Source organism: Bufo bufo, chromosome 1, assembly GCF_905171765.1.
Source record: "Bufo bufo chromosome 1, aBufBuf1.1, whole genome shotgun sequence".
Lineage (NCBI taxonomy): Eukaryota > Metazoa > Chordata > Amphibia > Anura > Bufonidae > Bufo > Bufo bufo.
In genome coordinates this window covers 462,485,755-462,503,910 of record NC_053389.1, presented here as the reverse complement: position 1 = coordinate 462,503,910, position 18,156 = coordinate 462,485,755, and the positions used below count along the sequence as shown (strand labels likewise).

General features: G+C 42.6%; 1 protein-coding gene across 1 annotated transcript in view; it reads left to right on the top strand.

The window, feature by feature from the left end:
* Positions 1-711: 711 nt before the first annotated feature.
* The window catches only part of LOC120983662 (histone-binding protein N1/N2-like), a 49,970-nt gene continuing 32,525 nt past the window's right edge, over positions 712-18,156 (top strand). The window contains exon 1 of the mRNA XM_040413218.1: positions 712-1,157. Coding sequence (XP_040269152.1) covers positions 712-1,157 — 446 coding nt within the window. The remainder of the gene's footprint in view (positions 1,158-18,156) is intronic.

Here is an 18,156-nt window from a genome sequence, read left to right as displayed (position 1 = left end):
CCCTTGAAGAAGCACTTGAGGAGCAAGAAGAAATTGAGAGGCTCAACAGGAAACTCAGAGCAGAAATGGAAGATCTCATAAACTCAAAGGATGACGTTGGAAAGAATGTCTATGAGCTGGAGAAGTCTAAGCGTGCTCTCTCGAGCAGCAGGTGGAAGAAATGAGGACTAAACTTAAAGAGTTAGAGGCAAGAGCTTCTCAAGATGACAGGTTGGCTCAATAAAAGGAAAATGAGAATCCTGAAGAGGAGAGTCCTCTGAAAGATGCCAAGTCTAAGGCTAGTTTCACACTTGCGGCAGGACGGATCCGACATGCTGTTCACCATGTCGGATCCATCCTGCGGCTATTTCGCCGTGCCCCCGGGCCGCCGCTCCGTCCCCATTGACTATAATGGGGGCGGAGCTCCGGCGCAGCACGGAGGTGCACGGCGAAAGCCGCCGGACTAAAAAACCTGACATGCAGTAATTTTAGCCCGGCGGCCTTAAGCCGTGCACCTCCGTGCTGCGCCGGAGCTCCGCCCCCGTCCCCATTATAGTCAATGGGGATGGAGCGGCGGCCCGGGGGCGTGGCGAAATAGCCGCAGGACGGATCCGACATGGTGAACAGCATGTCGGATCCGTCCTGCCGCAAGTGTGAAAGTACCTTTAGCCAGAGCCTGTTAAGAATGGGTCTGGATATGGTGGCGCCGTGGTGGCGGCCGATGCAGAGAAGATGGAAGATGGTTCTGCTGAACCAGTTAATACGGCTGATATGGATGCTGAATCCAAGAGACTCATGGTAGTGAGTAGCCAGGACCTGGTCATGAAAGACGTTCCCTCTACTGTCAATGCCTTCCAAACAGCCCGCGGTCTGCTGGGGAAGAAATGCGAGGAGACAGACGCCCAGCATGCAGATTCTGTGTACTACTGTGAGATGGCTCTCTTAGAGCCTGCACGAATGGAGAACGATATCCTGGGTGACTCTCTGGAGGGAATGCCAGAAGATGAAGAGTCTGATAAGGACCCCAGAATCCTCAGTGCCTTCAACCTTGTTGACAAAGAAAAGGAGGAGTTAAGAATGCAAGTATATGATGCCATGTCCGAGAAAGATGAGAAGGCTAACAAAGTGAATGAAGACTCCAAAGGAGACTCAAAGCCTGAAGAAGCTAAGGCCGATGAGTTGGAGTGGGAGAAATCCTTGGATGTTCCAGAGACCAAAGATAAGGCTAAGGAGAGTCTGCCGAAGTGAGGAGAGCCAATAGAGAAGCAGAACATAGTAACATAGTACATAAGGCCGAAAAAAGACATTTGTCCATCCAGTTCGGCCTGTCATCCTACAAGTTGATCCAGAGGAAGGCAAAAAAACCCTGTAAGGTAGAAGCCAATTTTCCTCACTTTAGGGGAATAGAAAATTCCTTCCCGACTCCAATCAGGCAATCAGAATAACTCCCTGGATCAACGACCCCTCTCTAGTAGCTATAGCCTGTAATATTATTACACTCCAGAAATACATCCAGGCCCCTCTTGAATTCCTTTATTGTACTCACCATCACCACCTCCTCAGGCAGAGAGTTCCATAGTCTCACTGCTCTTACCGTAAAGAACCCTTTTCTATGTTTGTGTACAAACCTTCTTTCCTCCAAACGCAGAGGATGTCCCCTCGTCACAGTCACAGTCCTGGGGATAAATAGATGATGGGATAGATCTCTGTACTGCCCCCTGATATATTTATACATAGTAATTAGATCTCCCCTCAGTCGTCTTTTTTCTAACGTGAATAACCCTAATTTTGATAATCTTTCAGGGTACTGTAGTTGCCCCATTCCAGTTATTACTTTAGTTGCCCTCCTCTGGACCCTCTCCAGCTCTGCTATGTCTGCCTTGTTTACAGGAGCCCAGAACTGTACACAGTACTCCATGTGTGGTCTGACCAGTGATTTGTAAAGTAGTAGGAATATGTTCTCATCACGGGCATCTATGCCCCTTTTGATGCAACCCATTATCTTATTGGCCTTGGCAGCCGCTGCCTGACACTGTTTTTTGCAGCTTAGTTTGCTGTTTATTAAAATTCCTAGATCCTTTTCCATGTCAGTGTTACCGAGTGTTTTACCATTTAGTATGTACGGGTGACTTGCATTATTCCTTCCCATGTGCATAACTTTACATTTCTCAGTGTTAAACCTCATCTGCCACTTATCTGCCCAAGCCTCCAATCTATCCAGATCCCTCTGTAGTAGTATACTGTCCTCTTCAGTGTTAATTACTTTACACAGTTTAGTGTCATCTGCGAAAATTGATATTTTACTATGCAAGCCTTCTACAAGATCATTAATAAATATATTGAAGAGAATAGGGCCCAATACTGACCCCTGAGGTACTCCACTAGTGACAGTGACCCAATCTGAGTATGTACCGTTAATAACCACCCTCTGTTTTCTATCATTGAGCCAGTTACTTACCCACTTACAGACGTTTTCTCCGAGTCCGAGCATTCTCATTTTATATACTAACCTTTTATGAGGTACAGTGTCAAATGCTTTGGAGAAGTCCAGATACACGACATCCATTGATTCGCCGCTGTCAAGTCTAGTACTTACCCCTTCATAGAAACTGATTAAATTAGTTTGACATGACCGATCCCTCACGAAGCCATGCTGATATGGCGTTATTTGCTTATTTCCCATAAGATGCTCTAACATAGCATCTCTCAGAAAACCTTCAAACAGTTTACCCACAACAGATGTTAAACTTACCGGCCTATAGTTTCCAGGCTCTGTTTTTGGACCCTTTTTGAATATTGGCACCACATTTGCCATGCGCCAATCCTGTGGGACATTCCCTGTCAGTACAGAGTCCGCAAATATCAGAAATAAGGGTCTGGCTATGACATTACTTAATTCCCTTAGGATACGGGGGTGTATGCCATCCGGTCCTGGCGATTTGTCTATTTTGATTTTTTTAAGTCGCTGTTGTACTTCTTCCTGGGTCAGACAGGACACTTTTAATGGCGAATTTATTTCAGCATTCAGCATTTCATCTGACAGTTTATTTTCCTCAGTGAATACACTGGAGAAAAAAATATTTAACAGCTTTGCTTTCTCCTCGTCGCTCTCTGCGACTCCCCCCTCATTACTCTTTAAAGGGCCGACACCTTCAGATTTATACTTTTTAACATTTATATAATTGAAGAACATTTTAGGGTTAGTTTTACTCTGTTTGGCAATTAATCTCTCGGTCTCTAGTTTGGCCGCTTTTATTTGTTTTTTACATGTTCTGTTTTTTTCCTTATAGTTTTTCAGTGCTTCCGTGCTACCCTCCTGTTTTAGGGTTTTATATGCTTTCTTTTTGTCATTTATTGCTTTCTTTACAGTTCTGTTTATCCACATTGGTTTCTTTTTGTTCCTTAACCTTTTATTCCCATACGGTATGTACCTCTCACAATGAGATTTTAGGATGTTTTTAAAGATATCCCATTTTTTGGCTGTATTTTTATTTTTGAGGACTTTGTCCCAGTTAGTTAGGCCTATGGCCTCTCTTAGTTGGCTAAATTTAGCTTTTTTGAAGTTTGGTATTTTTGTTTCTCCCTGTAGAAACGCTCTTTTGAATGATAATTGGAAGGTTATTACTTTATGGTCACTATTTCCCAGGTGTCCCCCAACCTGCACGTCTGTTGTTCTGTCAGGTCTATTGGTTAATATTAAGTCCAGTATGGCCGTCCCTCTAGTCGGGTCCTGAACCAGTTGGGAGAGATAATGGTCTTTGGTTATTGCCAAGAATCTGTTTCCTTTATGAGATATACAAGTTTCAGTTTCCCAGTCTATATCTGGGTAGTTGAAGTCCCCCATAATAACCACCTCATTATGATTTGCCGCCTTGTCTATCTCGTTTAGTAGTAGATTTTCTGTGGACTCTGGTATATTAGGTGGTTTATAGTAGACTCCTATTAGTAATTTATTGTTGTTTTTAGCTCCATGTATCTCTACCCACAGTGACTCCACATGTTCATGTCCCTCACTTATATCTTCACGGAGTGTGGGCTTTAGACAAGATTTTACATAAAGGCAGACCCCTCCACCTCTCCGGTTTTGACGATCCTTTCTGAACAGACTGTAACCTTGTACATTAACTGCCCAGTCATAGCTATCATCCAGCCATGTCTCAGTTATTCCCACTATGTCATAGTCCTCCTCACACATCACTAATTCCAGTTCACCAGTTTTATTAGTCAGACTTCTGGCATTAGTATACATACATATGAGAGGTTTATGTATATTTTTTACCCTACACCTTTCCTTCTGAACTGTTCTTGTCCCTCCTTCCATTTCTCCCCCAGTCCCACTACCTTGCCCCCGGTCTCTATCTGCACTATCTTCCCCTTCTATAGTGTAATTACCCTCCCCCCCAGTCCCTAGTTTAAGCACTCCTCCAACCTTCTAGCCATCTTCTTCCCCAACACAGCTGCTCCTTCCCCATTGAGGTGCAGCCCGTCCCTACGATAGAGGCTGTAGCCGACAGCGAAGTCGGCCCAGTTCTCCAGGAACCCAAACCCCTCCATCCTACACCAGTTCTTGAGCCACTTGTTAATTTCCCTAATCTCCCGCTGCCTTTCTTGTGTGGCCCGTGGTACCGGTAGTATTTCGGAAAATACTACCTTTGAGGTCCTTGCCCTAAGCTTTTGCCCTAAATCCCTGAAATCATTTTTAAGGACTCTCCACCTACCCCTAACTTTGTCATTGGTTCCGATATGGACCATGACCGCTGGATCTTCTCCAGCCCCTCCCAGTAATCTGTCAACCCGATCCGCGATATGTCGAACTCTAGCGCCAGGAAGACAGCACACTGTTCGGCGATCACGGTCTTTGTGACAGATTTCCCTATCTGTTCCCCTAATAATTGAGTCTCCCACTACCAGCACCTGTCTGGCCTGCCCTGCTCTCCTGGTCCCCTGCTTACCGGAGCTGACATTCCCCTGACTGGCAGAGGAAGTGTCCGGCTGCGGCAGTGCCGTCCCTGGACTGACATCCCCCTCATCTGCCAAACGTGCAAACTTGTTGGGGTGTGTCAGATCAGGGCTAGCCTCCCTGGCACTCTTCCCTCTACCCCGCTTTCTAAATGTTACCCAGCTAGCTACCTCACTTTCCTCAGCCTCCTCTCTGTCACCCTCTCCCTCATCTACCCCAAAGAGTGCTTGCTCGGTGAGAAGCAAACTTTTTTGCAAATTGTCAATGCCTCTCAGTGTTGCAACTTGCCCATTTAGAGACTCGATTAGCGATTCCAAATGGGTAATTTGCTCACATCTTGAACAAAGAAATTCACCCTGGAACGGCTGTTCCAGGACTGCATACATCATGCAAGATGTGCACTGGACTGCGTTGTCAATTGTGCAACACATACTAAATGGGGATTACACCACAAAAGAAAAAAATACAATACAATGTAGTAATAATATACAGGCTAATTGCAGTCCCCCTCCGAAGTCCCTGAATCTAAAGTCACTTAATCTTAAGTCACACACTTAATCAACCACGCGTCGCGGTCAAACTCGCGTTATATATCTGCTTATATTAATATAAATGCAGCTCACTGCACCAGCCTGGTTTGCTTCCCCTCTGGAATCAAAAAGGCTGTGCTGTTCTTACTGCTGAGTTTTTAAAGTCTCCTAATTAGACAGCCACACCCTAATTAAACAGCCACACCCTAATTGCTCACCTGTGCAACCCCTGGAGAAAGAAAAAAAAAAAAGTGTTATCACAGCACAAAATACAGTCAAACACAGCCACTTATCAATGTCCACAAATAATTTAGCTCTCAGATACTCCCTCACTTAATCTTAAGTCACACACTTACACAACCACACTTACACAACCACACTTACACAACCACGCGTCGCGGTCAAACTCGCGTTATATATCTGCTTATATTAATATAAATGCAGCTCACTGCACCAGCCTGGTTTGCTTCCCCTCTGGAATCAAAAAGGCTGTGCTGTTCTTACTGCTGAGTTTTTAAAGTCTCCTAATTAGACAGCCACACCCTAATTAAACAGCCACACCCTAATTGCTCACCTGTGCAACCCCTGGAGAAAGAAAAAAAAAAGTGTTATCACAGCACAAAATACAGTCAAACACAGCCACTTATCAATGTCCACAAATAATTTAGCTCTCAGATACTCCCTCACTTAATCTTAAGTCACACACTTACACAACCACACTTAATCAACCACGCGTCGCGGTCAAACTCTCGTTATATATCTGCTTATATTAATATAAATGCAGCTCACTGCACCAGCCTGGTTTGCTTCCCCTCTGGAATCAAAAAAAAGAAGACTCTGAAACTGAAGCCAAACCTGAGGTAACCCCTGTGGGGAGTAAAGAAAAAAGAGAGGTGCGATCTGTTGATAGAATAAAGAAACAAAGCGAGTGTTAACACCAGGTGACATCAGAGTGGCTGAAGGGTGGTATATAACTGACCAGCCGGATTTCCAACAAAAGGAGGACAAGGGAGTTCTCCGTGGAAAATGCGGCTGTAAAGGATGCTGAAGTTAGAGGTTGTGGGCCTAAGAAGAAATCTGGAAAAGGAGCAAGCCAGAAAGCTAAGAAGTAGTTCTCCAGCGAAGAGGAGAAGGAGGAGTCCATTAGACACTGTCTGCTGTGTAGAAAGTCAATGTTTATGAAAAACCAAGCTCTGCTAGCCTGGGGGTGGCAGAATAGAGGAAAATATGTGACACTGGCCACATCTTCCAGAGGCCATGGTACGATGTGGGAAAATCCCCAGACCTCCGGTCTGAAGAGGGGGGGGGGGGGGGATATGTGGCGATGTGAACTGTAAAATGCATGAGAAAGTCCCAGAAGGGGGGTATATCTCTCCCAGGTTCCTCAACTGGCTGAGGTGGGTGAAATCCAGAATGACGCTGGCTTCAGTAAATATAGTTGCTAGAGCTATTTTCTTTATTTATTCAGGACTGGATTTTACTTGGATTGGGATGGTAGGTTTTGGCAGTGGGACCTCCCAATCCACCCCGCCCCCCAGTCCGAGGCAGGTTTTCCCTAGAAGGAAGGGATCCCCAGGAGAGGCCTGCTCTAATCAGGCTGAGATAAAGCACCTCCCAATGTGTCAGTCTGGAGAGAGAGAGAAAGAAGACTTTTGAACAGAGTGCAGCTGAGGCTCTGTAAGTGTAGGCTAGGCTGAGGGATCGCGAGGCTGGGAGATGGCCTGGAATTTGGGGGGTATTTGCTACAGCATGGAGGCTGCTGGACTATTGGGCTGAGAAAGCCGCACCTGAAAGTGTGTGAACTGTGATGTATAGGTGAGTCAGAGACACGTCATATTTGTTTAGTTAGTGCCTAGACGGCCAGGTGTTTCTTTTGCTTTGTTTGTGCAGGTGTGTGAAAACCAAATAAATGCACCGTTTGGACCTTAAACCTAGTGTCCGTGAAGAAGTCTGTGAGTACGACACCCTGAGAGAGAGATCCCTGACAATATCTATATATATTAGTATTAGATTTTTTTTGCAGGCTTTAAGAGTACAATTATATCAGCATAATATAAAAGTAAAGAATCATGATCCAAGTCAGCTGAAAACCTACTGAGGGGATGAGAAAATTAGCATACCTAGAATACACTTCCAAAGGAAGTCCATCTGGTCCAGGTCCTTTACAATTAGTCAAGTCAAGTCTGCAGTCAAGCATGCTTATTCTATTCTGTAGAGGCAGTGATAAATTCCTATTCCTTACTTGAAAACTCTATCACAACAAACACTCATGTCTAGCAGACTCTTGAGATGGTGGATTTAAGACATCTCTGCAAATATTCTATAAAGTTGTCCGTTGCCAATATATGGTCCAGTTAATATCAAGGAATACAAACACTTGGGGGGAGAATGTATCAAGAACTGTCGCTAGTAGGGGCTTCGTAACTTTTTAGGATCACTTGTGCAAAAATGGAGTGACATTTTTAGCACTGCACCTTACATACCCACCTATAGATTTGGAGTGAAAATGTGTCCAGAATTTCTGGGTAGATTAATTTTATGTCCCTTTTATGAAGTGCAACTTTTTAAAAAGGTGCAACTCTATGCCAGGCACCCATCTCCCCTACAGAGTTGTCCTTTCACTGAAATAGATGAAAACACATTGCACTTATTAGTACAGGCATTCCCATGAAAGGCGGGTGGGGTTAAGGAGGTTGTTGGAACAGAGGGGAAGGGGGAGGGAGGACTCTCACCCTCACCAGATGCGACAAAAAATTCTGTGGGTCTGTAAAAGAATAAAAAATACATTCTAATATGTTCTAAATTCACATGTTAATAAAGAAATCACATTTACGGTTAAGTCCATTAGTCTATTGTTAATGTTCCAAGTTTATGAATACAGTAGGCTTCTCTTTGTTTGAGAAGCAGTGTCCGATTGCTACCATGCCTGGGTAGGCTTGTCTGTTCCAGTATTTGGAAGCGTAGTTGCGACGCCTCATGCTTTTTTTCAGCGAAGGGGTGTGGGACTGGTGATTGCATGCCCCAGCCTAATAGTCGATTTGTGTTTACTCACAAGGTCCCGTACATGTTGTGTAGTTTCCCCAACATACTGTCACGCTCGTGTGTGGGAAGAAGACACCACACCGAGCATAGGAGGGAAAGGGGATACTGGAATAAGGCCTGGAAACTAGGGAAGGAAAATAGACACCTCCTAGAAAAAAAACTAACTCTAGTCCTGACAGACTATCAGTATGAACAGGCCCCAAAGGTAGCCAAGTTCATACACCGGACACCTAGAATCCTATCTCACCCTATAGGACCCTGGAACTAACGTCAGGACTGAGTCTACCTGTTCCTCCAAAGATTCACACTGAAGGCATCAAAACTATGAATTAACACATGTGGAATTATATACATAACAAACAAGTGTGAAACAACTGAAAATATGTCATAAACAAAAGACAAAAGGGAAAGGAAACACTTATCTTCAATGAATCTTTGGAAGCACCAGGAACTCAGCCGAGAACTAAACACAAGCTAACCACAAGTCCAACAGAAGCTATAAACTGCATAGCATAGTGGGAGAAACAGCAATAAATAGAGAAGGTTAAATGACCACAATAGCCACACCTGGGGAAAGAAGGTATGGCAAGCACCACAGGCATAATTTGATACCAAAGGAAAACATGTCAGATCACACCACGTGTTGCCAGTCTCACAGATCTCCTGCCACTTGTTTCGGGAACATCCGTATATCTCGATATGTCCATGACACATACGCAAGGCCACATGGACATTTTAATAAGTATGACACAAAGCTGGAGTCACAGCTGAAAAAGCCCTTAATGGGAAAAAGCTGTCCTGTTTGTGGGTGGGTAACATATTTGGCCAAAATGACACCTAATCTAACAAAGCTCCCCACATCGGCTTTGACTAGTTTGTCTTTGATGTTGTGCGGTCTTTTGTAACATGTCAGAGGGGGTTGGTAGAATTCCTGTATTTGTGGATAAGCATGTGCAAGTAGTGGCCAGTGTTCCCTCTGGGCTTGATGGATCTTAGGCACTAAGGGGTTATAGGAAAGACACCACATAAGAGCAATAATAATAGAATAGCTTGTGTCACTACCTAAGTCAGTTAATGCAGTATCCAAAAGGGGTTGTGGATAGCCCCTTTTGAGATACTTTTGTGTTATGTCGTTCAATATTTGTTTTTTGATATCGTTACAAGAGAGATGATACGGTTTACATGGGTATATTGTGAACAAGTGAGGGATTTGTTATTGGATTTTGGATGGCAGCTGCTGTAATGTAGGAAGCCATTGCGGTCGGTTGGTTTGTTAAATAGATCTACTTTGATGCTTCCCGTCTGGTTGATTTTGACAAGGGTGTCTAAGAAGCTGATTTCCTCTTTACTGGTATGGGTAGTAAAGCCTAGTTCAGTATGTATCTGGTTTAGGTCGTGTACAAATTCATGGATAGTAGATTCAGGGCCCCTCCATATGCAAAAAATGTCATCAATGAAGCAAAGCCACATTGTGGCATGTTCGTAATATAAGGGATGTGTGTGTATACAGTACATAGTCTTCCTCAAATGCCATCATGTATGCGTCAGCATACGGAGGGGCCACATTGGACCCCATAGCGACCCCCCTCTAATATGGAGTAATTTAAGGCAGAACTCTTGTTGCATTTGACTCCAGTTAGAGTGGTTGCGTAGTAGTCTAGTCGACGCGTATAGTCTATTTACATCTAGTGTCACCGTACTGGGGTGTCTCATCTAGCCCATGTAATTTTGTGAGAAAGTCCGTCGTGTCCAATAGAAATGATTTAGATGATTTGATCAAAGGCGTTAAAAATCTTTACATATAGATTGCCAGGAGAAGCCACTATCGGGTCGTCCTGGGGGATTGTTGAGTCTCTTGTATATTTTGGGTAGTGTATACAAAACAGGGGTGATGGGATCTTGTTTGGTAAGGAATGTGGCGGTTTTAGAGTCTATGACACCTTGGCAGGTATATGTTATTAATGTATCTGATATTAATCTCTGTATATACATGGTGGGGTCTCTTGGTAAGACCTTATATGTCCCCATGTCTGCCAATTGTCACCTAATTTCAGCTAGATATTCAGTTTTGTCCATTACTACCAAAGCTCCAACTTTGTCAGCTGGTTTGATAATAATGTCTTTGTTCCTCTGTAACCCGTCACGGGTTTCTCCTCCACTGATAAATTGTTAGTGTGTTTAGATTGACCTTGTGTGCTTTCCGCCAAAATTTTATGCATTATATCCTGGCAGAGAGAGAGATATAAAAGTCTCAATTAGATGCTTGTTTGTTGGGTGCATGAAAGAACCTTTGTTCGATGGATAGTATGTTTGATGGACCAGTTATTTCGCTCTGTGTTTTAGGTCCAAGTTCATTAAAGTGGGCTTTAAGTGTTAAAGTTTGATAGAACTTCTGTAGTTTCAGTTCTAATTGGAATGTGTTCAGATAGGGTGTGGGGCAAAATTACAGGCCCGTCTGTAATAGACTGGTCTGTGCTGGTGACAGGTTAAATGATGAGATGTTAATTACCAGGCTGTCCTCCTTACCTGAGATCGCGTCTGTATCCGATCTTCTAGATTATTTTCTGCCACCCCTCCTGGTGCGCCTCGTTCTGGTCTGCCCCTTCTCCTCTGATAGCCTAAAAAATGAGCCGGTAGATTTGTCACTATCTGAGGTGGATGATCCGGGAGCGGAGTGATGAGGGTATCGATTATCCCAGTAGCTTTGTTGTTGATTACCCTTCCACATGTAGAATGTGTACAGTCGGCAATCCTCTGTGTCGTGGACGAATTTTAGTAATTTGTTCTGCTCCGTGTTTTTTGTTTTTATTCACTCAATTGTTTCTCAATTTTTTTTTTCTTTATCCTTCTTCCAGTCTTTCTCTGGTGCTGTTGTTGTTAGTTGGTGTTCAGTGGATTCAATCTTTTTAGATAGTTCTCCAATTGATTTTTGGAGTTGTTCGACAGTAAAATAAGATCAAATAAGAACATTTCTTCAAAATTCTTTCAAACCGCTCACAGAATTCGGTATTATCGGTGATTAATGTGGGTCTCAAGCGTGATCTCAAGCCCTGTGGTATTTGGTTGTTTCTGCAGTCTCTATCATATTAACAAATCTTTAGTTCATGGTTAGGGATGTGTAGGAAATCTTTAGGAAAATTCACTCCTGAGACAATATCCTCAGCCGTAGTTGTCATATGAAAAAATATTTGTCATGCTTAAAGCAGGTGCAGGTAGCTCACAGATCCGCAATAATAATGTAAAGAATGGAGCACCGCACACTATAAAAAAACTGGTGCCAGCAAGGACTTGTTAATCGTAATTAGTAGTATGAAATTGGGGCACTCAGATTATTCTTTTGCAATTTAAGGTAGTTTATTGATACATCAAAGAAAGAAAGTTCATCATCCAGTTACAAACTTGAAAAAAATCTATAATGGATAACCACTCTTTATATTGACACTTGACTGGACATTTCGGTCCATACGCACCTTCTCCAGCGGTCTAATAATCTATAATAAAAATGGCATAGGATCAATAGTTAAATAATACATAAGATATTAAATATACTCAAAAGAGGATATAACAATTGGAAGCATATAACAATAAGGATGGGGTCATGGATATTAAAGTACTGCTGGGCAGTAGAAGTTTCAGGAGTAATAAATCTCAATGGTATGGGGCATGTAGAGGAGGACTATGTTTATATACTACATTAATTATGCTCCCACATGCCCCTTTACTTAGATTTTTCCATAAGGGCTAGGTTATAACTTAGTTTCTCCTACTTCCTGGGTGGAGACCGTTAATGGAATGCATATGGCGCTCTTCTGGGGTCACGTGATGTCACCGTGGAACGCACGTTCGCGCCACCTGCATCACGTAACGCCCAGATCACGTAATCAGTGCTCACATCAGCCCATACACTACATAAGCAGCGCTTCTTCTCTAGTCCTCCATGATCCAGCCTCCATTCTCCACACCACCTAATGACAGGTAAAACTGTGGTGCAATATAGTTTTTGAAATGTGGAATGGCATCACAAGGAAGGATGAAACACTGTACATTATATAACCTTTAATGTCCAATACAAAAAAATAGAATGGATCATCAGAAACCACTGGCACCATATTCAAAAAGACAAACTGATAGGCCCCTCCATTGCCATTAATCCATGTATTATTTATACAAAGACCCCAAATTTAGGCCTAAAATATGCTCCATTCATTAAACCACAAAACAAAAAACAAGAACACTCAGTGAGTGGATGGTTAAAACTAAGAGGGTTTTACAGATGCAACAAGTGTAGTAACTGCAGAATAACCTCTTTTCAGAGAAAGACAGAAAATACACTCAACAACAACCCAGTTTCAACATGAAATAAGAGAATTTCTTACCTGTAATAGCAAAAATAGTATATACATCATACAGTGCCCCTGCCAAAAAACAGTATAGGGAGAACAAAAAGGACACTTAAGAAAGGAATATCGGAGCACATCAATAATATCAAGAATGGCTATGAAAAACATACACTTTCAAAACATTTCAGACTACATCATAATCAGGATCCAACGGGCTTAATTTTCGCAGCTATTGAAAAAGTGTAGAAACATTGGAGGAGAGGGAACCATGTTATAAAGATGTCATGTATAGAATCAAAATATATATTCGAATTCAACACACTTACACTGGATGGCCTTAATGCGGATTTTGAATTGTTTGGCTTTCTATAGACCTCTGGGGCGGGCGCCCCTGGCCGACGGAGGATCGGCGTCTGGCTGTTTATCAGCACTCTCCCTCGCTAGGATGCCCCCATCCCTCCCTTCTCTCTCAATTATTCTGATGTAGAACCTACTGTATATATTTTGTTGAACTACAATAGAAAAATGATCATGAGAATTACCTAAATACAACTAGCACAATATATTTTATAGTACTGGTATGGAGAAGAAGATAAACAGCGGCACTCACCAGTGTGTGAAAAAGCGACAGCTTTATTCCAAAATCAAGTGTGGCAGGGGGCGGGCAATTCTCAAGCACGCATCAAACAGCGGCGGCCGTTTCGCGCTACATGCGCTTCCTCAGGCTGTGCGTCAGTGCGTGCTTGCGCATCGCTCCCTTTAACTCCCGACGCAGACCGTTGTCATAGAAACAGACAAACAAGGTTGCGTCCGTGCAAAAGGATGAAACATAATAAAAACAATGTACATGTAACAATAGCAGGTAATAAGCATTATGCACAATATGTCTACATGATTGTTAATGTATTTTTACAGAAAAGGACTAAGATCATTCCTGTCGTTTAGTCCAAGTTCCCCCAGGGCCTGTGTACGCAGGATCCACCTGGCCTCCCTCTGCAGAAGGAGGCGATGTCTCGATGTCTATCCCCCTCCCTGCAGAGGGACGGGAACAGTCTCCAGGCCGGAGAAGGAAATGCAATCAATGTTGTCACCATGGGCCTCTCTAACATGTTCTATAAATCTAGGGCATCCCTTCCCTGTCTTAACAGAATTGAAGTGTTCCCTGACTCTTTCGAAGAGACACCTAATAGTCTTCCCCACATAGAATCGCCCGCAGGTGCACAGTAGTAAATACACCACGTATGTGTTCTGGCAGTTGATGAAAGTGTTGATTCTATGTTTGCTCCCAGCAAATTCGATATGCTTCTTTTGGGAATTGTGGTGGCAAAGTGAACAACTGCCACATCTAAAATTACCCTTAGGTAGGTTACTCCTAAGCCAATTTTTACCCCTACTCAGCTGAAACCTACTTCTAACCAGTCTGTCCTTGACAGTGTGGCTCCTTCTAAAAGAGATCAATGGGTTCTGTTCCGTGAGGTCATTCAGGGTTGCATCTCTCCTCAAAATATCCCAATTTTTGAAAATTACTGAGCGGATCCGCTCTGCCATAGGGCTATATTTAAAGGAGAATGCAAACCTGGTGCCCCTAATATCTGTCTTTCTCTGAAACAGCGACTACTAAAGAGAGGTTACCCAGAGGAACCACTGAATAAAGACATGAAGAGAGTAGAAGAGGGCTTCTCACAGGATAATTTATTGAAGAGTGACCAGAGAAAGACAGATATTAGGGGCACCAGGTTTGCATTCTCCTTTAAAAAATTTTGCAATGGCCAAATCAATCACCTGACCTGAATCCGATTGAGCATGCATTTCACTTGCTGAAGACAAAACTGAAGGGAAAATGCCCCAAGAACAAGCAGGAACTGAAGACAGTTGCAGTAGAGGCCTGGCAGAGCATCACCAGGGATGAAACCCAGTGTATGGTAATGTCTATGCGTTCCAGACTTCAGGGTGTAATTGACTGTAAAGGATTTGCAACCAAGTATTGAAAAGTGAAAGTTTGATTTATGATTATTACTCTGTCCCATTACTTTTGGTCTATTAACAAGTGGGAGGCACATATGCAAACTGTTCTAATTCCTACACCGTTTACCTGAATTGGATGTAAATACCTTTAAATTAAAGCTGACAGTCTGCAGTTAAAGCACATCTTGTTCGTTTCATTTCAAATCCATTGTGGTGGTGTATAGAGCCACAAATGTTAGAATTGTGTCGATGTCCCATATTTATAGACCTGACTGTATGTATAAAAAAAAACGCATATGGTAAAAAAAAAAACGCAACGTTACCGCAATAAAAACGCAACAAAATGATCTGGAATTTAAGCCTGTTATGTGAGGTACCATTGAACTCTTGATAACTAAGAATGGTGGATATGTAATTACTCTGTGAAACGCCTATATAAATAAAAACTATAAACTGTTCTAAAATGTATATGTAGTATTCACTCCAGATTTTTGGTGTAACCAAGGATAGGGTATAAAAGGAGCCTCTTGGGAAATGCGGGTAACCACTGAGGAAAGAGTCAGATCGGGACTCCGAATTGCGTCTGGTGAATTATCATATCATACAATTATCATACCCGCATATCTCATGTCACAAATTGAGAACATTTGACCAATCTACCTTTGGAAGCACTTCCAACTAAAACATTGTAATTTTATGCGATTGGCGAACTAGCCGAATAAGACCGGCATATCACATGTGAGACACTGAAGGAGTGACGTCATACCCACGAGGTACACACATTGGGGAATCCCAAAGAGGGAAGCCAGGCCCATATGAGTGGCGTTCAGCCGTGAAGACAACTATACAGGTAACTGCAGTTTAGGTTATTTCAAGCTCAGCCACGTGGGAAGCCACGGTTGGCGCAACACCCAACTGCCTAAATTATATACAATCTAAACATATAGCTGCATATGATTGAGCCACTGTGGGAAATAAGATCCTCATCTATGTCATTTATGTCATCGAAGGACTTTCAGACGGAATGAACTTTGTTTTATATCAACAAGCTTTGAACTTTTCCCTATATTAATAGACCATGCAATTTCCTAGGACCTATTGTTTGTGGCGATCAATATACTAAACCACTGCCTATGAATACATTATATATGCAATTGGTAATATTAAAAGATACATTGTTTGCCACAAGGACACAATTACCCTTGTGAAAAATAAGAGGAGGATACACCCATAAGGATGGAAAACAGTTGATATCATCTACCAAAAAACACTGATGCTTTCTGTTTATTCATTTATCTTTCATTTTGGGAAGAGACAAAATTACTTAGGCCCCTTGCAGACGAATGTTCCTCCCGCAGCGAGTCCACATCGCAGCAACCAGCCTGACCTCCCATCGCTGCCAGGAGTCACATAGTATTATATTGATTTATATTTAGTTTTCTGTGCGGGTGCAATGCGTGAGATGAACGCATTGCACGTGCACTGAATCCGGACCTATTCACTCCAATGGGGCTGTGCACATGAGCGGTGATTTTCACACATCATTTGTGCGTTGCCTGAAAATCGCAGCATGCTCTATATAGTGCATTTTTCACGCAAAGCAGGCCCCATAGAAGTGAATGGGGCTGTGTGAAAATCGCAAGCATCCGCAAGCAAGTGCGGATGTGGTGCGATTTTCACGCATGGTTGCTAGGTGACGATCGGGATGGGGACCCGATCTTTATTATTTTCCCTTATAACATGGTTATAAGGGAACATAATAGCATTCTCAATACAGAAAGTAAATTAGGGATGGAGGGGTTAAAAAATAAAAATAAAAAAATAAAAATTAAACTCACCTCATCCACTTGTTCGCGAAGCCCGGGTCGTCTTCATTCTTCTTCTTTGAGGAGGAAAAGGACCTTTGTTGACATCACTGTGCTCATCACATGGTCCATCACCATGGTGATGTACCATGTGATGAGCGCAGTGACGTCACCAAAGGTCCTTTTCCTCCCAGGTCCTCAAAGAAGAATGAAGACGAGCCGGGCTTCGCGAACAAGTGCATGAGATGAGTTAAAACATTTTTTTAACCCCTCCATCCCTAATTTACTTAGCATTCTGTATCAAGAATGCTATTATTTTCCCTTATAACTATGTTATAAGGGAAAATAATAAAATCTACACAAGACCGCTCCCAAACCCGAACTTCTGTGAAGAAGTCCGGGTTCGGGTCTGGGTACTAAACATGCAGATTTTTCTCACACGCGTGCAAAACGCATTAAAACGCATTTTCCCGCAACGCACCCGCATCCTATCCGTCCCTCACACGCGACGCCTGTGTGAAAGAAGCCTTACAGTTCTGGAATGTATTGGATAATACTGGCATAATGCTGCCAGTGTTTTCCAATACATTCCAGAATTGTAAGGGTTACATAGCATCATAAATCAATATAATGCTATGTGACTTCCAGCAGCGATGGGAGGTCAGGCCGGGTGCTGCGATGCGGACTCGCTGCGGGAGGATCGCTCGTCTGCAAGGGACCTTATATTAGATTTGATAAGCAAGACCATATAATATCTTCCTAGAATGCCTGGAGAAAGGTACAATAAAAGTCTAATGATTAATAGCAGCTGATCGCCGTCCTTGTTATTATATCTCTATTTGACTAGCATTCGATATACAAAAGGAGACACCCTTTAATTTTAAATTTTTTGTTTTATTCTTAATCAATTAATTATATCCTTATAATTATATCCAGTGTGTTCCATATATTGTTTTTTTTTTACTACTAATAAAATACTTAGTATTTTACATATCTCTCTGCGTGCGACTAGATGTGGAGTGCCTATCTATACAATACAATTATCTTTTAGTACATATTTACCATTCCACGCGCCAAATTATTTCAACTATACAGACACTGCTCATCTGGGCCTGCATGTTTCCTCAGTGACTGTGTTCTTACCTACTTTGTGGTTGCTGTTTTGTCCACCTAAAGACCCACGTTCTCGTCTAATGCTACTGTAAGTTGAATGTGAACTATTAACATCTGTAACTTCAGTTTGCAATAATGTAACATTGAACCATAATAATAATCTATACTCACCGCTATACATATCCTCCCCTGCTCTGATGCAAACGCCTCCTGGGTAAACTGTTAATCTGTATTCTTTCCACTCTAGCAATGAAATATTGACATGAACATGTGACTAGAAATCACTGGCTGCAACAGTGACCTCAGCAGCTTTGACATGTCACCACTATAGCTAGTTATTATCGTTATTGGTCCCATATACATGTTGACTCATTATGATCATAATTCAGGAAGAAAAGAGACATGCTGGAATTAGAGGGGGA